The sequence below is a fragment of the Plutella xylostella genome, chromosome 26 (genome assembly GCF_932276165.1).
Source record: "Plutella xylostella chromosome 26, ilPluXylo3.1, whole genome shotgun sequence".
Lineage (NCBI taxonomy): Eukaryota > Metazoa > Arthropoda > Insecta > Lepidoptera > Plutellidae > Plutella > Plutella xylostella.
The window spans coordinates 7,795,013-7,818,545 of record NC_064006.1 but is presented as its reverse complement, the minus strand read 5'-3'; the positions used below and the strand labels follow the sequence as shown (position 1 = coordinate 7,818,545).

Here is a 23,533-nt window from a genome sequence, read left to right as displayed (position 1 = left end):
AACAAATGAAAACATACAGAACTATCCCCAAGAAACTTAACGTGAAATATAAATATTTATTTTAATAATGATACATTATGTGCGTGAGTTGTCCAAACATATTTGATACTAATGATATCAGGTACATTAAATTTATTTGTAATGATTACATACATGAACACAAAAAATAATAAGCTTAATTCTTGTTTTGAATTTAGCGCCAATCATGAAATGATACGGTTAACTATAATCCCCGCAGTTAAAGAAATCATATAAAGATGGCGAACATGGATACATAACTGGCAGTGGCATTAGGAATGATAATTGACAGACATACGAATAAGGCAAGATAGTGTAGGTATGACCCCCTTCGCCAGTTTCAAATTATTTGCGGGGTATGGAGTTTTTTATAATAACTTGTGGAGCGATTTTTTTTTTATTTAGTTTTTTTATGCCTACAGAAATTCATTTACTTCTTCCCAAACTCTCAAATTTCAATACAAGATAACATAAATAAACACAATAAAAATATAACAGTGTCGTTCTTGCACACAATGACTAGTGTAGGTATAAGTTAGGAATAAAAATACTCTGGAATGCTGAAAACCTAAAGGTAATCACTTTATACCATTGATTTTAAATAATTAATTTTTTCAACAGTATTCACTATGAGAAAGTGATTTCATGTCGGGGTCACCAATTCCTCTAAGATTTAGGCAAGATAAAATGAGACCACAAGAGCAGTACTTATTTATTATGTGCAATGTTGTGCTAATCTTATTACCCAAGATGCACGTGACTTATATTATCTTCCGCTAATATTCAAAGTGACATAATTCATATGAACTACACAGAAACAACTTGAAATCGCCTTAAATTTTAAGTTCTCAATCCAACACTTGATACTGACAGAAGTTACTGTGCTTCAATACACAGAAAAGGTGCCATAAAACAATAATATAGCTACATCAATTAATATTGGTTATCCTGCTAGCGTAAAGTAGGATAAACAATAATTTAATTCTTCTTAGCGTAAGAATTACGGCTTCACAAAAGTTTGTCACCGTTTTGAAAATATCAACTAATATTTTTACTACGAAACTTGATAACCCGACCAAACTCTCTTCCATCACGGGCGGTGCAAATCTAAAAACTCATGTAAAGTTTCAGGCAAAGCTTCTCTTGGTATATTCCTATGTGCAGGACTGGCTAGCAGTGCTCGAGCTGCCAAACAACACAGGGTCGTGTGTCGTAGGGGGTAGAGGCGGGAATCGCATCTGGACGCGACTAGGCTGAGCGCTGAGTCTCCGAAGCGGTTGACTTGGTCGAGGTGACCGCCGGCTTCTAGTAGGGCCTCTATTAGCTGTGGAAAGGATGGTTATTAATTAATTTATTTAAATTCATTTGTGTTAGTTACAATGTTCTTATAGTATGTTAAAATTATTGTCATGCTGAATAGATTTTTGTTGATTCCAAACAGTATTTCACAATACTATTTTTGTATTGCTACATTTTATCCATGAGTCAAAAAAATAAAGATTTTGAGTTATACGAATCAGATGCTTACCTATTGTACGGTGGCCTGCGCCTAAAAGTATACAGGCGGAGTTTTTAAAATAGCGATCTCAAGCTCACATGCTGCTCAAGCACATCCACATAAACGCTACTGCTAAACACATCACACACAACACGTCCCCAGATTTATACCAGATGTAGCTGGTCCCTTCATCATCAGGGATCGCTATTTTAAAAACTCCGCCTGTATACTTTTAGGCGCAGGCCACCGTACGTAGCGCAAAATGTAAAATCTCCCGGGACAGTATATTGCAAAAGTGGAAAGTCTCTCGAGGACTCATTCTAAACCAATTTTATCTACATCTTTTGAAAAATCAAGTTATTTTATTATTTACATCTACCTTGATAGTTTTTCAATCGATCTATCTATACTTATGCAACTGCTACATGGTTAACGCGACATTTTGCTGATGATAAAAAGTGATTTAGAATTACCAACTGACGGGTCTTTTAGCCCACACACAACTTATAAAAACCTTGTATAGACAAGAATTAAGATACAATTAAGTACGAAAGAAGACTGGTCTTCGATGCGTCCTAGACTCGTTAAACATATTATACGACCAAGGGTTGCGTCGCAGTCACATCGCTTGACAGAAGTCGCGCAGTGGGAGAAGGGGCTAACAGGCACAAAAAGTATAATAAGAAACAATGACAAACCTCAGCATTATAGTTATACGGTATGGCCGCCACGTGCAGCGCGGTCGATCTTGCTTCGTTGCGCGTGCGCGGGCTCGCGCCGAGCTCCGTGAGGGCACGCACCACGCGCACGTCCGGGAATATGGGCTGTGGGCGGACGGAATAAGAGCTGGTTTAGCTTGGCATGTAGATGTAAGTAGTGGGGAAGCCAGCTCGACTTGAAGACGAATAGACGCCAGAGCGGTATAGCGCGATCTGACGGAGTCGCGTGGTTTTGTCAAATTATACCCACACCTCTTATCTAACACACTAACTGCCGGTTTCTATAACTCTATCTATCCATAAGTGGTACCTAGTTACTTTCATACGATTTTGACATAGTGAAATGTTACAATCAGTCAAAATTATATGAAAGTAACTACAGTGAAACTATAAAGTCCTGAAATTAAATGAGGGCGCAGCTATCTTTCATGTAGCAACCCTATATAGCGAAACAAAACTGACTTTAATACTTGAAATTTTGCCTGTGACTACCTACCTTATTTCTGTATTTAAAAACAACTTACCGTCCACAAAAAAGCTTATTATTCAAGCTAGAAGGTATTAATATGCAGGCTAATAGTAAAACCAATAAATATTTATTTAGATAACGTTAATACAACTGTATAAAATATCCGGATTTGTTGACGAAGGGCACACATAGTAAAATCATCAATTTTTCTTTTTAGACGGCCTTTTCTGTTTCTTCCAGGAGTTAGAAATATTCCATTATAGAGCTCGCTTTTGCAATATGCCAGACGGCACTGTCCGATACTCCTATAAAATAAATAAAAAATACTTATTTGAAACTACCCTTAAGTTAAGAAAAACAGAGTTACAAAATGAGAATTTAGTAAGTAAACAAAAATATAACTTCAAGTATCAAAATGTTATGGATTGATTCAATTTAAACCAGCTCAAACCTACAACCAGCGGTATGTAAACAATGTTCGACTTGGGCTCTAAACCTAGGTTTATTGATAAATGGAGCGTTGGTACTAATAAAATATCAGTTGTTACAATTTGTACAATGTTACATACCCGTCATAGACGCTGTACGAGCGTAAACATCCTCCAAATTCGACAAAATGTGTCCAGCTTCATGTTCCGCTAAACATTGTACATAAACTCGATGAATAACTTCCCTAGCTTGACTACGAATATTTTTTTCTTCTTCCTAATTGCAAACAAGCGTCAATAGTTGTTTTTATCTAGATTATCCTAATAAATAATAAGAAAATTGAAAAAAGAGCCAACCGCCAACTGCCATAAGCAATTGTTATGACTTTTACGTTTCTTTTCTAATGGTGCCAGGCTCCTGAAAATTTTAGTTCCTCAAACATTAATTTCACGAATTAATAGTTTCACTATACCAGTTTTCGATAGATAGAGGGAAATGCCAATAATTGCCGCGGTAATTTACGTGAATCGTATGTGAAGTTTGATCGGTCCTCGCCTAACGGCTGAGCACTATAGTGATACGGTATGGCCGCCACGTGCAGCGCCGTGGACCTCGCCTCGTTGCGCGTGCGCGGGCTCGCGCCGAGCTCCGTGAGGGCACGCACCACGCGCACTCCGGGAATATGGGCTGTGGGGGGACGGAATAGGAGCTGGTTTAGCTTGGCATGTTTGTATATAGATGTATGTAGTGGCAGCTTGAAAACATCTGACAGTCGGGTTGCCCACTTACCCTTCCTTCATTGGAAGAAGACCGTGGCCCAGCAGTGGGGACGTGATGGGTCGTGATGATGATGATGGTATAATATGGCATAGTGTTTTTTTACACGTTTTTATTATTTGCGTGTTAATGAAAAAAACTAGATCTGGTATAGGGTTTTTCACCGTAGTGAAATAATTCGCCAGCTAGACTAGCGTCAGTAGCCGACTGCCCAGGGTGCGCCGGTAAACTAAGCCAAAAGAAGGTGACTCAGGGGATTATTCTAAACAACCTTTGCTCTACGAGTTTTGGAAGTTCGCGTAAGAAATGTGGATAAGTTTGTATAGCCTCGCTTCGCTCGGCTCTTTGTGATTTAGAAAGTGCCAGTTAAGTTTGTGTTGCCTCGCTTCGCTCGGTTCTCTGAGCTTCAGGGTATGCAAGATTGAGATGTATAGCCTCGCTTCGCTCGGATCTTTACCCCGGGAATCCCGATTAGGTTTGTGCTGGCTCGCTTCGCTCGGCACTCTAAGTTTTAGGAAATACGGGGTCGGTATGAATGGCCTCGCTTCGCTCCCCTCTTTAGGGTTTAGAAAACGCCGGTAAGTTTAGGCTTTAGGGAATGCTGGGTTGGTATGTATGGCCTCGCTTCGCTCGGCTCTTTAGGGTTAAGAAAATCCCGGTAAGGTTAGGCTTTAGGGAATGCTGGGTTGAGATGTATGGCCTCGCTTCGCTCGGCTCTTTAGGGTTAAGAAAATGCCGGTAAGGTTAGGCTTTAGGGAATGCTGGGTTGAGATGCACGAACTAGATAGAGTATCACATACAAATAACATAGTTAAATAATGTTCTTATTACTTACTCAAATTCATTGTAACGCATGGAATACGCCAGCGAGACGTGGGAAAATGGCGTTCAATCCCGCGCGCGTGATAAAATCTGGGTGTTAAAACACCCTAAGTTCAAACAAATAACAACCATTGTAGTGTAGCAATGAATAAAATAACAACCGAACTAATTTAAAATAAAAGCCAACTTAGAGATTGTGGTGTTTTTGACGCGACGTCTCCTTTGGACCGCCATCTTGTTTGTTATTGTTTACCAAAATTCTCAACTGAATGAATGAGTGATCGACTGACCGGTGCGTTCATCTCGTCGGCGAAGTATGTGGAGCGGATGACGTTGAGCCGCGACACGCACAGATGCAGTAAAGTGTCTCCAGTCTGAGCTGAGCGGATATCAGCTGCTACCAGTTCACGGATTTGCGTTTTTACCTGTAGATGAAGAAAATTTAATATTATGCCTCCGTTACTGTCATTGGCTACATTTTGTAAAGACTTGCGTTCCCAAAATAAAGCGTTTCAGCGTGGCTTTCTCACTACGATAGAAGAGCAACAGGAAAATATATCAGAAGCCAGCCAGCCAGCGGGACCAAACGAGTTTCGATGAAGAAAGCTTGTCACAGTGCGGCCGCGGTACGGGTTTGTTATCGACGTCGATATACACGTTTAATTCGCGTTCCACCAATCACAGCGCCGTATTGCAAAATAGTGACGTTTATCGACGTAGATTACGAACCCGTGAAGAGGTTGCTGATGTATCTAGGATATAGAAGAGCGAAAATCTTTTCCTAACTGAAGACACTGTATTTCGAAGTAAATGTGCCGCTCCATGTCATGAAGTTTCATGACTATAACGATGATTACATATATAACGATGATACAAGGTCTAAAACCCTTCCTTCATTGGAAGGAGGCCCGTGCCCCAGCAGTGGACGTGTTGGGCCGTGATGATGATTGTGATGATGATAATGATACTAACTTCAACAATCTCCTCAGGCGTGGAAGCGATATCCACTGAAATACTGTCAAGACTGGCATAATAATGAATGAACGATAGACCGGCAAAGCAGGTACTTTCTTCGCCGGTTCAAATTGACCTAAGTCTTTGAAAGAATGAGTGACTAATTACATGGACCCTGAAGCTATCGATTATGGATGCCTATATCCAATCACGCCCCACATTTTTTTCATGTCTATGATGATACTAACTTCAACAATCTCCTCAGGCGTGGAGGCGATGTCCAGCATCAGGTATATGAGGTGGGTGACACAGCGCAGCGCTCGGTCGAACGTCTCCGCTTGTTTCTTGAACACAGGCCGCACGTCTAGCGCTTTGCGGGCCTCTGGAATAGAAGGAGGGTTTTGTTAATTATATTCAATAAAATTTCTTAATAAAAAAATTATAATATTTGAGTCTGGCAATGCTAATGAACAACATAAGTCCAAGGACAACACAAAATAGCACACACGCATTGGATGGCTGTTGGCTGAATGATAAAGATGATAATTTTCACTTTAGTAATTTTACTATATGTAACGTGTAAACTGTGTGAACTATGTGTCAGTATACATGCAGGGCTGAGTGTGCTATGTGTCAGTGTACATGCTGTGTGTGGGGTGTGGCGCGTGCTGACCGGGCAGGGGGCGCGAGGTGCGCGCGAACAGGCGCGCCGCGTGGCGCAGCGAGGGCACGCCTCCAGGCTGAGTGTGCTATGTGTCAGTGTACATGCTGTGTGTGGGGTGTGGCGCGTGCTGACCGGGCAGGGTGCGCGAGGTGCGCGCGAACAGGCGCGCCGCGTGGCGCAGCGAGGGCACGCCGCGCGCGCGCTCCAGCCGCCCGCCGCGCGCGTCCAGCATGAGCCGGGTGAGCGCGCATGCGCAGTGCCACGTGTCTGGAAGGAGAATTCGATTAATGTTATATTCGGCTCGAAGGCCCAAAACTTAATCTGGACCTCTGATTCGAAGAACACAAAGAAATAGTTTTAGTGGACTGTAAATAGATGGTACAAATGCATTAATTTCTATGAGAACCACGCGTGCCGAAATTTGTAAAAGATTTATTATTTTTGACACTGATAGTGACAGCTGGTCGGAACTAAATGTACCAACCAAAAGTTGGACATTTGTTCAACTTTTTGACATGCGCAGTACAGTTGTACACTTGGGGCATATCGTGTCATTAGTGTCTGTGACTCACCAGTATACAAAACCGTTAACCATATATGTTGTTCGGAATGCCCCCCTGAGTCATCCTCCTTTGGCTTGGTATACCACTTTTGCAACACCTTGTATAGACTATAGATACAGCAGTAACGACTCACCAGTATACAGCAGGGTGTCCCTCTCGATGCGTATCTCGAGCGCCCACGTCCACAGGTCGATGCAGTTCTGGTAGCGGAACGCGTCTGCGTACGATGCGCCTCTGGAAGCGAACAAATGGGCAATTTGTTACTGAGAAAGAACACTAAGGTAAAAGTATCTATCTATCTGTTATTAAGAATCCATGAGCTGCCACGAAGTCGAAGGCGTGGCACGGACCGGTCAGAATGGAAATCTACACTTCGAGCCTTATGTCCCTGAATAGGGATTCCAGGAACTGATGACGATATTATCCCTTACTGAAATGTTTCAGTATGTTATTTCACAATGTAAATTCAGATAAGCAAGTAAAGCTTTTCGCGAAACTCATTAAAATTTCACGTCAGAACATCTAGCTGCTGTGAACGATCGTTGTTCACTGTAAAACGTTTGCCTATCTCTACATTGTTTTCATCATTTCAGCTGAGTGTGAAATATACCATTGTGAAACTAGACAATCCATGTGCAAAACCCAACACTGTTCAACAACACCCATGTGCAAAACTCACCGATACGAGTACATCAACCTAAACACCGTATCTTTATGATGCGGGCCTAAAATCCTCGCTGCTACCAACCAAGCCTGCACTCTCAGCGCTTCCACGTCTGCACTCAGCGCATCTAACTGCTCGTGCGTTGACTTCTGAGACCATTGCCTCTCTATAGCTAAGTGTGCTATCTGTCACTATGAATCCATACTAATCTTGTGCAAAAATCTATGTTCCATGTGCAAAATCCAAACCGCGTTAGATACATGTGCAAAACTCACCGATACATCAACCGAAACACCGTATCTTTATGATGCGGGCCCAGTATCCTCGCTGCGACTAACAAAGCACTCTAAGCGCTTCCACGTCCGCACTCAGCGCATCCAACTGCTCGTGGGTGGTTCACTCTGATACTTTTACCTTTCTACAGTTAAGTGTGCTAGCTGTCACTATGAACCTAGACAAATCGTGTGCAAAAATCCACTTTCCATGTGCAAATTGTAAAAATAATTACAATCCATGTGCAAAACTCACCGATACATCAACCGAAACACCGTATCCTTATGATGCGTGCCCAGTATCCTCGCTGCTAATCATGTGCAAAAAAAATTTTTTTAAACTATTCATGTGCAAAACTCACCGATACATCAGCCGAAACACCGTATCTTTATGATGCGGTCCCAATATCCTTGCTGCCACCAACAAAGCCTGCACTCTCAGCGCTTCCACGTCTGCACTTAGCGCATCCAGCTGCTCGTGTGTGGTCCACTCGGTGGCGCCGGCTGTGACGTCACCGCCGCCCAGGACCTGGTGCCCGCGCTTCGGGATGTAGCCGCTTTCTGTGTGGCGCAGGGCTGGGGACAGAAAAATACGATAAAATTATAGAAGTATTATGGAATTGTATAACGTAGGTAGCAATACGCGTATAGTGGGAAGACGTGTTGCCTATTAGATCAATGATCATAGATAGGTTGTTAGATTAGTTGCAGGAGGCTGTTGTAGCAAGATGGCCCTAAAACAAAGTGTTGTAGCGCTCATTGGGTGAGCTATATCTAGCAGGGCATGGAAATGGGTGATGGCTATGATGAAAGTCTGCTGCTTGTGTTATAATGAATGAATAATATAATTCTTTCAGAATCTTTTACACTATTCTCAAATTCTAAAATATGTTTATAGATATTCCTCTTTTTGTTTTGGGGAGATATAAATACCTATCCAGGTTATTTAATCCAAAAAGGCAACAGTTCAAAATGTCTTAATGCATGGGCGTAATGTATATTCTAAATAGGTATTTACGGAGTTATTAAACCTCACCAGTAGCATGTCTCCAGTTGGCAAGCGCGCTGCCGATCTCGTTGAGCTCGTCCAGCTGCGTCGCCCCGAGCAGCTCGTACGCGTCGGCTAAAGCGTCCACCGAGTAGCGGCCTCGAGAGGTAAGGAGAGTTACTATGGAGGCTGCACCCTGGGGGTTAAGGAGAACAATTTGGAACACATAGCGAGAAGCATGGAAGTAGAAAAAAAGACGGAAGGAATCTCGCTAAGTAAAAAGTGAGGCACCCAAAGTAAGTCAGATTCGTTGTTATGACGAGCCCGCCACACGCACATTCACACTCATAGTAAGTCCGTCCGCCGCCGCGCGCCAATCACGTCGCACCTAGGCACCCACACACTCTCATGTCGCCGCCATTGCTGTGCCTAATTTTTTAGTTAGGGAGATTTCGTTACCTCTTTTTTCTACTTCCATGGCGAGAAGTTAACAGTTACAATTGATGCTGCGTCCTAGGGGTTAAGAAAAACAAATGGTCAGAAATAGTCATTACAGCCTTAAGAGCAGCGCTCATCATTATAAACCCATCACGTCCCCACTGCTGAGGCACGGGTCTCCTTCCAATGAAGAAATGGTTAGGCCTAGTCCACCACGCTGGCCAAGTGCGGGTTGGTGGACCCCAACACTAGCAAGCTTGTGCTGAGAGAGTTGTACATGCGGCCGAGTCAGCATCGCGAAACGTATTCGCATCTCAGCTTAATAGGTTTTGTAAAATTATGCTCATTGGTTTATTGTCTCGTTGCGCTCGACTCTTTAGATTAGAATGTCAGTTTGCTTTACATTGCCTCGCTTTGGTCGGTCATCTTGATTTATGGAAATGCTGGTGTGTAGTACCTAGGACCTACACGTAGAATCCATCCTACAGCGCCGTCTATTATAAAAACTTGGCAAGTTATTATGGCCCATAGCAGACGGCGTTTTTTATGCGCGCCGACGACGCGCGTATTAGGAACGCGCGTTTTCGGCGCCGTAGACGCTGATTTTTGCGTTTGGTTTGATGATACAAAGACGCCATTTTATCTCTGATCAAAACGCAAAGGCTACGAGCGACGAGGCGCGTTTCACGATCGCCCCGTGTGCTTAGAGTAGTGTTGCCACGAATAGTGAATTGGCCGAATACCGAATACCGAATATTCGGCGACGCTGCCGGCCGAAGCGCCGAATATTCGGCCGCCGAATTTTCGGCGCTACAACCTGTTTTTTTGTTCCTGGAACTCCTTTGAAGAAGTCGCTACAGATTATATGAGAAATACTAATTATTAGGAGGCAGAATGCTGTGGCAAACGAGTTGAATTTTTATTTGATAATAGTTCGCCTAGACCGGATGGCCGATCCTTACAAGTGGTACCTTTTGAAATTTGCAAAAACTTATGTTTCTTCACCTGGAAGTAGCGTTTATAGTGAGAGGTTATTTCTGAGGATGGTTACAATGAAAAGCGCAATCGTGGGCTACCAAAAAATGCTGAAATGCTCGTTTTTATCCAGCACAACTTACTACTGATTAATTTTAAGTACTAAAATGTTGTGATTTGGAAATAAATACACAATTTTGATTAAAATAACAAGTCATTTTTTACTGGCATCTCTAGCTTAGAGTTACAAGGTTGCGTTCAAACCTCGTATAACATAAACATAAATAACGATAGTTTCATTCTATCCTATATGGTCCTTCGAGCCGGATCCTGAATGAATGTACCTTGAGCGCGGCGGTCCGCAGCGCGTTGTCGCCGGCGCGCGAGCGGCGCGCGGGGTCGGCTCCGTGCGCCAGCAGCAGGCGCGCCGTGTCCGCGCGGTGTTCTTGTATGTATGTACACATAAGGGGTGCTCCTGTATGTATGTTAGTGATGTAACGAATATTCGCATTCGCATTCGCATTCGCGAATATTCGCATTTTTTTGGATATTCGCATTCGCATTCGCATTCGCAAGATTTTGTGCGAATGTTTTGCGAATATCAGTACTTATTAAGAAAAACTATTTTAAAATAATTGTAGGTTAACAAAATCTAAATCCATTCGTCTATAACTTTTTTATTACAAGTTACCCTCTTAATCACATTTCCAGTCTTACTTTATCATTTGGTATTTATTTACTTTGGCTGATGATGAAGACATAAACTCTTTAAACAAACAAAAAGCGTATTTTGACAGTATACAAGGTTATTTGCAAGTAGACCTGATCCTTTCAGGAGGTGACCTGAACATTTCCAGTCAATTGAAAGAAGAAAGAAAGAAAGAAACATTTATTTGACACACTGAACAATAAAAAACAGAAACAAAAACAAAAAGAACCAGAAACAAAAACAAACAGAAACAAGAACAAAAAGAAGATTGAACCCTATAATGCATAATCCGAAACTTAACCATTTCTAAGATATTTAGGGCCACTTGCAGAAACATATTAAATCTAGATTTAGTGTTAAATCTCGATTTAGTGTCAAATTTTATATGGACTGACGTTTCTTAAATCGTGATTTGACACTAAATCTAGATTTAATATGTTTCTGCAAGTGGCCCTTAATATTTAAGTTTTTTTTTTAATTTGACGACTGAATGGCGTAGTGGTTAGTGAGCCTGACTACTGAGCCGAAGGTCCCGGGTTTGATTCCCGGCTGGGGCAGATATTTGTTTAAACACAGATATTTGTTCTCGGGTCTTGGATGTGCCCGTAAATTGGCAATAGACCCGCCCCCTATTACATTGGGACTAACATAACACTCTGGCGAAAAGTGGGTGCAGCAATGCACCTCTGCCTACCCCGCAAGGGAGTACATTAGTATAAAGCGTGAGTGTGTGTGTGATTTTTTTTTAAATTATAAAATGTTTTGCTTAAAATTAAAAAAAAAAACTAGCCATATTTTTTATTTTTTTTTGTTGTTTTGCATAAGTGACACCTTAATAAACTAATTAAAATAATCAAATGTATTTGACTTAAATTAGACACAAACATCAAAATAATTAAACATTTTTTAAAAATATTCAAAACGTAAAAAGAAATACATAAGTTAAATTAAAAAAGAATAACATATGATATTTTTTTGTGCACTTCAACTTAAAAACATAATCAATTTACCTATAAGCTTTCAAATAAGATATTTCAATATCAAATCGATTTAGGTATCACCAAGATATGGCCAAAACAACCAGCACAGGCGGACAAATTTCAACAGGAAAACTAACAAGATTAGCCCAATTAAAGGTAAAAAGTATGATTGTTTTCAGTCCTGTTGACTTTAGTATGGAAACCCCTATTGAGTTTTCTCCGCCTTCTCTGGTTGTTTTGGCCATATCTTAGTGATACCTCAATCGATTTGATATTGAAATACCTTATTTAAAAGCTTATAATGTAAAAAAAAACTAAATATTAAATATCTTAGAAATGGTAAAGTTTCGAATGTCATCCTCTATCACCTCTTGAAAGGATCAGGTCTACTTACGAATAACCCTGTAGTGTCAGAACAAGACAGCCATAGATTTAAATACGTGTAAACAAATGTGTCGTGTAAGTCGTCCTCAGAAACCGCACACAGTCGCAGTGTGTCGTAACAGTTACGGAGCTAACTAAAGTGTTACTACTTTTACAAAATTGCTACTAGTATTAGCTAGTCTGATTCAGTCAATGCGCCTAAAACGTAACGTAGGTACCTCGTTCAGTACGAGACTGCCACTAAACCATATAAATGGCTCCAAATTTGAACACAAACTGAATATTCGCATTCGCATTCGCATTCGCGAATGTCGATATCAGATATTCGCATTCGCATTCGCATTCGCGAATGTCCAAAATCACACATTCGTTACATCACTAATGTATGTACCTTGAGCGCGGCGGTCCGGAGCGCGCTGTATTTATGTTTATGTTATAATATTTTATTCCCTGTTTTTTTTTCTAGGAATGTGTCTTTTAACGTGCTTTTGTTTATGTTTTGACAATTTCACAGTAAAATTAGCGATTCGTAAGCGTAAAATGAGTGATTGATCATATGGTCTTTCGAGCCGGATCCTGTATGTATGTACCTTGAGCGCGGCGGTCCGGAGCGCATTATTTTATAATATTTTATTCCCTGTTTTTTTCTAGGAATGTGTCTTTTAACGTGCTTTTGTTTATGTTTCGACAGATGTGTTTATTTTGTTGACAATTTGGCAGTAAAATTAGCGATATCGTTTTAGTTGGAAAAATAAAGAAATTTACGAACAACGATACACTAACGATTAGTTTCATTCTATTCGAGTTAATTCTCCTAGGAGTGATTGTTCATATGGTCCTTCGAGCCGGATCTTTCTATGTATTTAATGTATTTAACGTGAATGTGTGGATTTATGAGATTGGGGTCCGCTGAAAACCAGCGCTGTGCTGTGCCCTTTTGGTTTTAAAATATTGTTTTTTTTCTACTTTGTCTGTGTATATGTATGATAATAAACGTTTTCTATTCTATTTTATTTTATGTATGTACCTTGAGCGCGGCGGTCCGCAGCGCGTCGTCGCCGGCGCGCGAGCGGCGCGCGGGGTCGGCTCCGTGCGCCAGCAGCAGGCGCGCCGTGTCCGCGCGGTGTTCTTGCGCCGCGTAGTGTAATGCTGTCTTTAGTTGGAGGTCGCACGCGTCTACTTGGGCACCCTGACGACAGAATAGAATAGAATAGTATAGAATAGAATAGAATAGAATAGAATACTACTTTATTGACTTAAAAACAATTTACAATATAACGCAATAGGCGGCCTTATCGCTAAAAGGATGGATATTGTTAGTTTGATAGTAATAAATAATCTACCACGTAATATAAGAGAATGGACGGGAGTGGCCAGCGTAGAACAGCTGATGCGTTTGGCGAAGAATAAAGAGGAGTATGCAAAGCTGTCTTTAGTTGGAGGTCGCACGCGTCCACTTGGGCGCCCTGGCGACAGAATGGATAGTGTTAGTTTTAGTACTAATCAAAAGTCTACCACGGTAGTCAATTAATGGTCTTAATGGTCGCCGCACATATAACATAACGAAAACCGTATCACCTTTCACCTCGTCACCAACCAGGCGTGAACCTTACGTAAGCATTTCACGGATATGTTACGGCTAGGGGTCGCCTCTCGGCCGGCTCTCTGACCCCTGGTTTATGGCAAGGCAAGATGACAGTAGTTTGGGCGCAGAGCGTGGACGGAGTGACGTAAGGACGTCAACGGATACAGAAAAGCTTGTCCCGAGTTGATACGGTGTCGTTCCCTTTCCGAGTTGATATATGTGCGGTGACCATAAGGCTGCCTGTCCACCAGAGCGGAGCGGGATTACGGAGCGGTGTGCGAGACAATAATCGTCCAATGAAATTGCTTGAGCGGAGTTTTTATGCAATTTCATTTATAGATTTTTACCTATCACACCGATTTGCTAACACGCTCCGCTCTAGCGAACAAGCAGAGTAAGTTACAGCCTCAAAAGCTTCAACTGACCTTAGACAGCAGGTACGCGCAGAGTCGAGTACTCTGTACGGAGTTGATGAGACAGGTGCCTCCGTTGTGATTCGGCTTGTGGATGTTGGCGCCGCGCTCGACCAACTCACGCACTATCGACTGAAAGATAGGAAGAAAGAGGTTACTCGCCTTCGAGAATACACAACATGGAAAAATACATAATAATACAAATTAGGTACACAGCTTATACGATAAATAAAGAAACAATAATTTATGGACTTGAAAAGACAACACGTTTTTAGATAGAAATACGCACCAATCAGACCACATCATCTACAATACTCGTGCGTCATGAAGCAGGCGCTTCTAACCGGCGTGCCCAGCTGCCCCGCCACCGCCGCGCACCTGGTCAATTTTCTGGTCTGGCAACGTTAGGAGTATAGGAGGACCTAGACCATCATTACCAGGTACCTTCCCTTTCGTTGTCACCCCATCTGGCCGGAGGAACTGAAGTTTGCCTATTAAGACTTACAATACGCACTGTACAGACCACATTGTCTACAAACCTCAAGTGCCATAAACCAAGCGTTCATAACCGGAGTGACCTCATTTATCCCACTATTACCTACCTACTGTTTTTATATCTTGTAAACCTGTGTCTTATGGTGTCAATAAATATGATTTGATCATCAATCTCCACTTTTACAGACCACATCTACAAACCTCATGCGTCATGAAGCAGGCGCTTCTAACCGGCGTGGAGCCGCTGTCGGAGCCGGCGTCCACCGTGCACCTGGACAATGGGAGTGGGACAACTGGAACAATAACTACATACCTCATGTGTCATGAAGCAGGCGCTTCTAACCTAACCTTCCCTTTCGTTGTCACCCCATTTTGCCAAAGGAACTGAAGTCTGCCTATTTAGACTTACAATACGGATTGTACAGACCACATCATCTACTAACCTCATGTGTCATGAAGCAGGCGCTTCTAACCGGCGTGGAGCCGCTGTTGGAGCCGGCGTCCCCAGCCGCCCCGCCACCGCCGCGAACCTGGACAATGGGAGTTAGATAACTGAGCAATATCTACAAACCTCATGCGTCATGAAGCAGGCGCTCCGGACCGGCGTGGAGCCGCTGTCGGAGCCGGCGTCCAGGTCGGCGCCCGCGTCCGCCAGCACGCGCAGCACGCCCAGCCGCCCCGCCACCGCCGCGCACCTGGGAGCGTTCAAAATGTCAGAGCGACATAGGTTTCCTAGACCTAGGAGCCAAACGAAGCGAGGCCTAACACATTAACCCCCGCATTTCCCAAAATCTAGAGAACCGAACGAATCCAGACAAAACAATCGAAACCGACATTTTTTAAAACCTAAGCAAGTGTTTGGAAGGATTTAATTATTGGCCTCGCTACGCTCGGCTCCTTGGCTTTTAGAAAGTGCCGGTTTGGTTTGTATTGCCTGACTGCGCTCGGCTCTTTACGGTTTAGGAATTACCGGTTAGGTTTAGGGTGTCCACTCAGAATCCTCCAAAAATTTCCCTGACTTTTCCCTGACTTTCCCTGACCATTTCAAAAATTTTCCATGACCAGAGATCAATATAAACAAAAGTTTGTTTTCCGTTCATTTGCGAGATATATTAAAAAACATCGACTGCGTAAAATATTTGGCTGTAAAAAGTGTATATTAAGCCGTAAGAGACGAGAGTGACTCAGGCAGATCATTTTGAACAACATGAAATTTAAAAAAAAAGATTTTCCACACTAACTTTGCTAGACAAGTGAAGTTATATGAGAAACAAAAACGCGAATTTCAAAAACAAGTTGAACAAAAGTTGTTTCGAGTGATCTCTGGGTCACCCTATTTCGGCTATGTACTATTGCAACCACTATTGCAACATTATGTATACAGGGTGTTGCAAAATTGGTATACTAAGCCGAAACCTACATGTGCAGCATGGTATATCTAAGCCCGAAACTGAAATCAGAATTTGGAAATTCGCGAAAAAAAAAACATTTTCCATAGTAAAAAGTCACGTGACCAACAAAGTTTCTATGGAAAATGAATTTTTTTTTCGCGAATTTTTTAATTCTGATTTCAGTTTCGGGCTTAGATATAACATGCTGCACATGTAGGTTTCGGCTTAGTATACCCTTTTTGCAACACCCTGTAGAAAGCAATGATAAATAAGTACCTACTTAATTTTTTTGTAAAACAACGTTTAAATACTTTTATTTTGTCATAGCATGTAAAAAAAAATTTGTATTTGCAAAATTGAGAAATAGGTAGGTATATATACTTTTTTATTTTCAAAATGTCATTTTACTTTTGAAAAAAGTCATTTAAAGTTTGGAAACCCAAGCGGGATCCACTGGTTATTATTGCAAAAGACGTTAGTTAGACCTTTTTAATTTTATTATTTAAGCACACTTATTGATGGTAGGATTAGTACAGAGAGTGCTTTGAAGAAATACGCCTACTCATACGTATTATTTCGTAGCTCCCGGGTTCGATTCCCGGCTGGGGCAGATATTTGTTTAAACACAGATATTTGTTCTCGGGTCTTGGATGTGCCCATAAAATGGCAATAGGCCCGCCCCCTATTACATTAGGACTAACATAACATTCTGGCGAAAAGTGGGTGCAGCAATGCACCTCTGCCTACCCCGCAAGGGAGTACATTAGTACAGGGCGTGAGTGTGTGTGTGTGAGTTTGGAGGCAAGTAGATAAAACAAACTTTTTAATTTGTGTATAAAACTTGTCCTAGCACCTTGTATAGTAACTTAGGACCTTCAAAACCGAAATAACTCGAGTAAAGCGTGTTAAGCTTTGTAAATACCATAATTAATTTAAATAAAACAAAACCAAAATCAAACATTTTTGTATGGGCGCGACGCTTTAAAAAAAAATAATTAGGTGCCGCGTGGAGGAAATGCTTCTGCAAGTGCTCCCGCTGCCGTAGCAAATTATGAGAATTGATGAGTGAAATGAGCGCCGATACAGCGCGTCTGCACCAACACGTTATGTGAGGACTTATTTTTCATCACGAACTCTTAAAACAAAAATTGTTCAGAAAGGCGAGCTGAGTCATACTCTTTTGAAAGAAATTTAACTAAGGGAACATCATTTTACTATTGAACAAACTATGAACTGAGACTGGAATCTGGCTTACGAGATTTTATTTTATGATTTACGTATTTTACGTATAAAATAGAAGAAAAATAATAATTATTAAAGGAAAGAACTACAATTTAGAAAAAATGTATGCTCTACATTATTATTATTATTAAATACTTTATTGCACAATAATAAAATTATGTACATAGGCGAACTTAATGCTAACAGCATTCTCTTCCAGCTAACCTTGGGTGTTGTGGAGAAAGTTATAGGTAGTGCGAAAGACTGAGAGGAAAGATAATTTTGTAAAAATACCTACAAACACTAGAATACACTTACTTGTATATAATACATGTATAATAAATATACTACATGTCATTTTTCCCTGACTTTCCAGGTGGCCCATCAATTTCCCTGACTTTCCATGACCACCTTGAGCTTCCCTGAATTTTCCCTGACTATCCCTGACTTTCCAGAAAGTGGACACCCTTGTATTGTTTCGCTTCGCTCGGCTATCTACAGGATGAGGCAAAAGTGGTATAGAAAATAAGGGGGAGACCCAGAAGGTCATTCTGAGCGACTAATATTTTAACTTTTCTAGAGTGGTAGCTCCATTTCATTAACATATTAATATATTGTAGTCAAAGTTTATTGTACCAATACCTAAATGAATATTTGTTTACCTACGTATCCACGTCAATATACGAATGTGTCCAGGGGGACACGGCCACACCCACTTTTTTTAGCTTCTAACACGTTTGTACGTGTACGTGTGTAGAACTTACCACAGCGGTGTGACCTGATGAGCGGCCCTCTCATCAGGCGCATCATAAACCCCGCGCTGCTCGAGCGGCGCGTCACAGACATGCACTAAGTACTCTGCCAGCTCGGCGTTCCCGCGCCGCGCGCACACGAACAGCGGCGCGCAGCCCGCCGCCGTGCGCGAGACCACCGCGCGACGGAGCGCCGGCGGCATCCTGGGGAGAACAGAGTTGAGAGAACTATTATACACTTAACAGATTTAGCCACAGCCAGGCGTATTTTAGTTTTTTTTTGTAATCTCATTAGGCGTATTTTTGTTATTTTCATAAAATTATGTCTTAGGAAATTCTATTGTGGGGCCGAGCGGCTGACATTAATAATATTTTTTGTTCTGTATAAACGAGCAATACAAGCCATATATGTAGATTAGTATTTAGAATCTCAGTAAGAGACCGGTTTAAGGAAATAGATATACTAATCGTTCCATGTCATATACATATATACGAAAATATTATGTGTGATCGTCATTATGAATAATTACCTATGTGTGACAATTGTCATTATTCATTGTGTAAATTATTATATATTTTAGAATAGATGCCTCTAATTCTCCCTACGCTCATTCGCCAAACCTCCAAAGGAATACATACAAAGAGTCTGTGAGTTTTTTCAGCAGAATAACGATAGTGATAATAGCAATCATACACTGCACTGTGATTAAATCTTATGTAGGCATAGCTTACAAATTATAATCTAGATTCTAGATCAGTTAATAAAAACAACATGTTAATCACATTATTATCATTATCACACATCAGGTAAGTATAGGAAAATTCTGAATAATTCATTAACACATCTATGGCGATCTAAAAATTACAGTAAGTATAGGCATAAATAGTCATATTATGTGGATTACTACATAGGTGCATAAGTACATAACTTTCTATTGAAGTACAAATATTGTATTGATGTTCGTCAGGTGCCTTTTTACGAGGAATAAAAATAATTCGATAAATACTCAATCATTTCATTTTCATCCATAATTTATTTATTTGTATGTTTTCAATCAGATTCTAAGTTTGAGTATCATTCACTACTCCACCCTGTATATCATAATATTATGATTTGATTCATTCCTTATCATAAGTAAAGTGCTTATAATGAAGTGTTGATTCGAAACACAAAAATTAACCTGCAAGATGTTGCTGAAAATCAATCAATTCTCATAAAGAATAGTGTTACATTTAACTTTACAGTATGCTACAAAATAAAATTGTAAGTAAGGATACACAATACATTGTTTTGTACAGTGGCATTATACATTTTGGCACGCCGATTGATATCATAAAAAAGTAAGATCTATGTAAACCTTACCTATCATTGCAGCCCCATATGTAAATTTATAAGTATAATTAGGTACTTATTGTATTTTCTTTCAACAGGAATCAAAAATGCATACAACGGCAACAATCGTCATCTGCTTCTTAGCAGTTATATCCTATCAAGCATTGGACACCGCCTGCTATAGACAGACCTACTACAACTCCACAAATCTTTCTAACAGAGTTTTGGAGTATAATAGAAGCCAAGCTTACTACAACATCTCTAGTTCCCAGCTGACTAGAGCTTTAAAGCTTGATAGCAGTACCACGGAGCTTAGAAACAACAAACAGTTGTATACGTATATCGGCCTGCGCGAAGGAAGGATGCTTAGATGCGAAATGGGCGTTTTCTGCTGTGCGCGGTTCAACTCCCTAAACCAACCAATCAGAGCCGTCGCTGTGGACAGAAACAATCTGTACGCCGGCCTAGACAACGGCATGATGATGATGTGTCAGACCCATGCTAAAGACTCGTGTTTCGTCCTAAACCGCGGAGGCGGATCCATCAATGGTATAGCCATACAAGGCGAGTATATCTACGCGGGGTTGGACAACGGCATCCTTTGGCGCTGCCGAAAGTACGAAGCCAACAGTTGCGAAGATTTCACAAGGTTCCCTAACGAATCGGTTGAGTCCCTGGCTATGACAGAACAATACATCTTTGTCGGCCTCAGATCTGGGGACATGCTACGTTGCAATGTTGACATGCCGGCATGTGTGGTGTTGAACTCTGCTAGACGTCGCATCCTGTCATTGGCTGCGTCTGGAGGCTACGTGTTTGCTGGACTTGATAATGGAATAATGTGGAGGTGTCGGATAGATATTCGCGATGGGTGTATAGACTTCAACCGTGCCAATACTCCTATTAATGCTATGGCAATTGTCGGACAGCATATATACGCAGGTTTAGAGAACAGAGTTATGTGGAAGTGTAATGAGGGTTGGGCTGACTCGTGCTCTGATATGGAGAGAACAGATCATGTGATTGAATCAATGGTTGCCTTTTACGCTTAATATTAATTTATATTTAATATTATTTTTTATCTAATGCATTAAGTATGAGGTATTTACTAACTAAACGGATTTGTTATATTGAGTATGTTTTAATTTAGTATAAGTAGTAAGAAAGAAAATGTGAGCCTAATATAAAATATATGTTCAAAGAAAATATGTAATAGTTTTAATTAGGTATTACCTACTAAGGCCCTCATCCACAAATCTAGGTAGAAGTACTTATACTGTGGTGATCAGACCGCGCACCAAATTGGGCCGTTTATCTTATAGTAGTTTGATACGTATATTCCCAACAGGCTGGGTAAAACCAGGACCACTACTATACAGGATGACCTAAATAATATAACTAGGTAATACTATACTATTTATTTGGCATTATTTTTCAGTTATTTGTGGAATTCAAAATATTATAAATGTTTACAGTTTTTAGGAAAAGAATATAGGTAAGTATAATAGAAGATTAATGATTGCACATATTCATTTATACGTCATAAGGACTTACCAACATGTCAGGACCATCAGAAAGAAGAAAGAAGTCAATATGGGTGAATTTATGTAGGAATAATGGAGGTAAAGTTCCTTTTTGAGTACCTGTCTGTTGTTGATAGACTTTCTGTCACTATTCATCCTGTATGTAATAAATGATGTATTCCTTATCAATATCAAATAAAGTGGTTATAATTAAGTGTTCCACTCTCAAAAGACATATTGACTCACAAGATATTGGTTAAAAAACATACAATTTGAATAAAATAAGTGGATTTTATGGTGAAATAATTGCATTTACTGTAGAAAACTTTACAGTATACTACAAAATAATTGTGAGTATTCTTACCTGCACATGTATACAAACACAGACAGTTAAAAATAATGTTTCTATGTATAGTGGAGTATCTATGGAGTCTATCATAGACCTTAAATGTTAAAATATACTGTGATAGTTTGCATGAATGTGTTAAATATCTGAACTATTTTCTTTCAACAGGAATCAAAATGCACTCAGCAACTCTCATCTTTGGTTGCTTTGTAGCAGTTTTGTCCTATCTGGCACTGGATGCTACTTGTGATAGAAGGATTTACTATGATGTCACTAGGCTCGATAGCAGGGGAACATCAGAGCTTTTTAGCCGGGCACTTGGCAGTAGAAGACAGCTCTACTCATATTTGGGACTCCGTAATGGAAACATGCTTAAATGTGAAATGAACAGTTACAGCTGTGCACGATTCAACACCGTAAACCAACCGATCACAGCAATCACTGTTGACAATAACATTCTCTATGCTGGCTTAGCAAACGGGCTAATGTTGATATGTCCCACCCAAGTTAAAGACGCTTGCTCATATCTAAACAATGGAGGAAAGTCTATCAATGGTATAGCTGTTCAGGGCAGATATGTTTATGCCGGATTGGATAATGGAGTTCTTTGGCGCTGCGAAAAATATGAAGCAAACAGATGTGAGGATTATACCACTTTTCCTAATGAATCTATTCAGTCATTGGCTGTCACGGACCAGTATATGTTTGTTGGGCTCAAATCTGGCAACATGTTGCGTTGTTACATAGAGAGTCCAGCATGTCTTGTGTTGAACTCTGCTGGCCAGCCTATTCTGTCATTGGCTGTATCTGGTGGGTACGTATTTGCCGGTCTCAATAATGGTATCATGTGGCGGTGCAGGGTGGATGTTCGGCATGCATGTGAAACCTTCAACCGATCCAATTCACCACTGAATGCTATTACGGTAGGAGGAAGAAGAGTATATGCAGGTTTAGAGAACAAAATTGTGTGGCAATGCAGTGAGGATGCTGCCAACTCTTGCGCTGATTTGGAGAGAACTGGTTATGTTATTGACTCAATGGATGCCTTTTATATTTAATGTGTACCTATCAATTCTACATTACTTTATACTGTAATTTTATCAAACTAAATTTTTACCAAAATAAATCTATACTTGTGTAGCAAATACTTTTTTAATTTCCAACATAGGCACCTGTGGCATTATAAAGTACTTACAGAAGTTATAAATTGTACACCACTCTAGCTCTTCCAGAACTGTATTCTCAAGTCAGTAAGAAACCCTTACCAGAAAAATGTTATTCTAATAGGATACTGATAACTTTTTCCTGTGAAACCTACCACCCATAGAGAGTCATGAAAATACCTCAAATTGGTGGCTTATATTAGAGAAAATAAGTACCTTTAACCACCCAACTACATTATTTTCAGTATATTTTTGGCAAACAAAAAAGTTATACAACCCAAAGAAAACCAAGTATCAACAAAAAGGTCGCAAGCAAAAAAACCAGCCAGTTACCTTTCGAGCGTATTGCGGAGACGCGCGGAGAGGCGAGCGCCGGGGGCTGAATGTCTACACTCTTGCATCAGCTCGTTGAAGACAGCATCCAAGCGTCTGCGGGCCGCGCGACCCTTCTCGACCAACGCGCGCGCTGGGCCCGCCTCAGTCGGCGAGCCTGACTCCATATCCTCTTCTTCGGACATCATAAATGGCAGGCTAGCTGCAGTAGAGACTTAAATGGTGATTTAAGAAGCCACAAAACACCAGAATTGGAAGAACAGCTTCCCAGTTTCCAATATTTTGACGATTTTGACACTACCATGAAATTTATGGTTCAGTGGTTCTGGCAGTTGACAGACATAGACCACAGAGTAGAAGTAGTTATTATTTTGAGGTAAATACACCATCTATGCCTTTCATCATCATCATCATCAGGTCCTTTATCAGGGACATATTTGTGCCTTTCGTTTCCCATTTTTTCCTTTTAAGCTACAGCTACATTCATTCGATAAAGGCAATAAAATATTTGATTTGATGTAAAAGCGAAAACGTTATTATTTTGAAGACGTATTTACTACACACAGAATACTTTAGTCATTTCGAAGTTGACATCAGTTGACATTGCGCGAAACTTAAAATTTCCTTTGTTTGTGTTATTTATCGAAAACACGTT

At 40.7% G+C, this 23,533-nt stretch overlaps 2 protein-coding genes and 1 long non-coding RNA gene across 5 annotated transcripts; 2 read left to right on the top strand and 1 right to left on the bottom strand.

Annotated features, from left to right (window-relative positions):
• Positions 1 to 427: 427 nt before the first annotated feature.
• Positions 428 to 23,168, bottom strand: LOC119692185 (protein fem-1 homolog C). 3 transcript variants are annotated; one of them, XM_048630667.1, is made up of 14 exons: positions 22,879 to 23,168; positions 18,193 to 18,384; positions 15,418 to 15,511; positions 15,130 to 15,159; positions 14,334 to 14,453; positions 13,351 to 13,512; positions 8,886 to 9,033; positions 8,212 to 8,425; positions 7,047 to 7,147; positions 6,483 to 6,617; positions 5,935 to 6,068; positions 5,023 to 5,157; positions 2,215 to 2,340; positions 428 to 1,342 (listed from the first exon to the last, which is right to left on the bottom strand). In XM_048630667.1, the coding sequence occupies exons 1-14, from the start codon at positions 23,064 to 23,066 to the stop codon at positions 1,109 to 1,111; spliced, it is 2,013 nt and encodes a 670-aa protein (XP_048486624.1). In that variant the 5' UTR covers positions 23,067 to 23,168; the 3' UTR covers positions 428 to 1,108. The 3 variants fall into 3 exon arrangements, with proteins under 3 accessions (XP_048486624.1, XP_048486623.1, XP_048486625.1); XM_048630666.1 differs by lacking the exon at positions 15,130 to 15,159 and having other exon boundaries at positions 15,388 to 15,511; XM_048630668.1 differs by lacking the exons at positions 428 to 1,342; positions 2,215 to 2,340; positions 15,130 to 15,159 and adding an exon at positions 3,651 to 3,820 and having other exon boundaries at positions 15,388 to 15,511.
• On the top strand, positions 19,360 to 20,574 carry LOC105398831. Its single transcript, XM_038111682.2, has 2 exons — positions 19,360 to 19,444; positions 19,612 to 20,574. Exons 1-2 carry the CDS (start codon positions 19,427 to 19,429, stop codon positions 20,563 to 20,565), a joined length of 972 nt encoding a protein of 323 aa, XP_037967610.2. The 5' UTR covers positions 19,360 to 19,426; the 3' UTR covers positions 20,566 to 20,574.
• LOC125490683 lies at positions 21,171 to 22,457 on the top strand. Its single transcript, XR_007267837.1, has 2 exons — positions 21,171 to 21,386; positions 21,551 to 22,457. It is a non-coding gene; the product is annotated as an uncharacterized LOC125490683 (long non-coding RNA).
• Positions 23,169 to 23,533: the final 365 nt, after the last annotated feature.

What these genes read in the sequence shown, in the direction of transcription:
- LOC119692185 (XM_048630666.1), bottom strand. Translation starts at nt 23,066, where the DNA reads ATGATGTCCGAAGAAGAGGATATGGAGTCAGGCTCGCCGACTGAGGCG. An exon ending in TGCGGACCGCCGCGCTCAAG is followed by an intron (nt 9,034 to 13,350) that starts GTACATACATAA and finishes CTTAACCCCCAG; the next exon opens with GGTGCAGCCTCCATAGTAAC. An exon ending in CGCCTGAGGAGATTGTTGAA is followed by an intron (nt 5,158 to 5,934) that starts GTTAGTATCATC and finishes CTTCATCTACAG; the next exon opens with GTAAAAACGCAAATCCGTGA.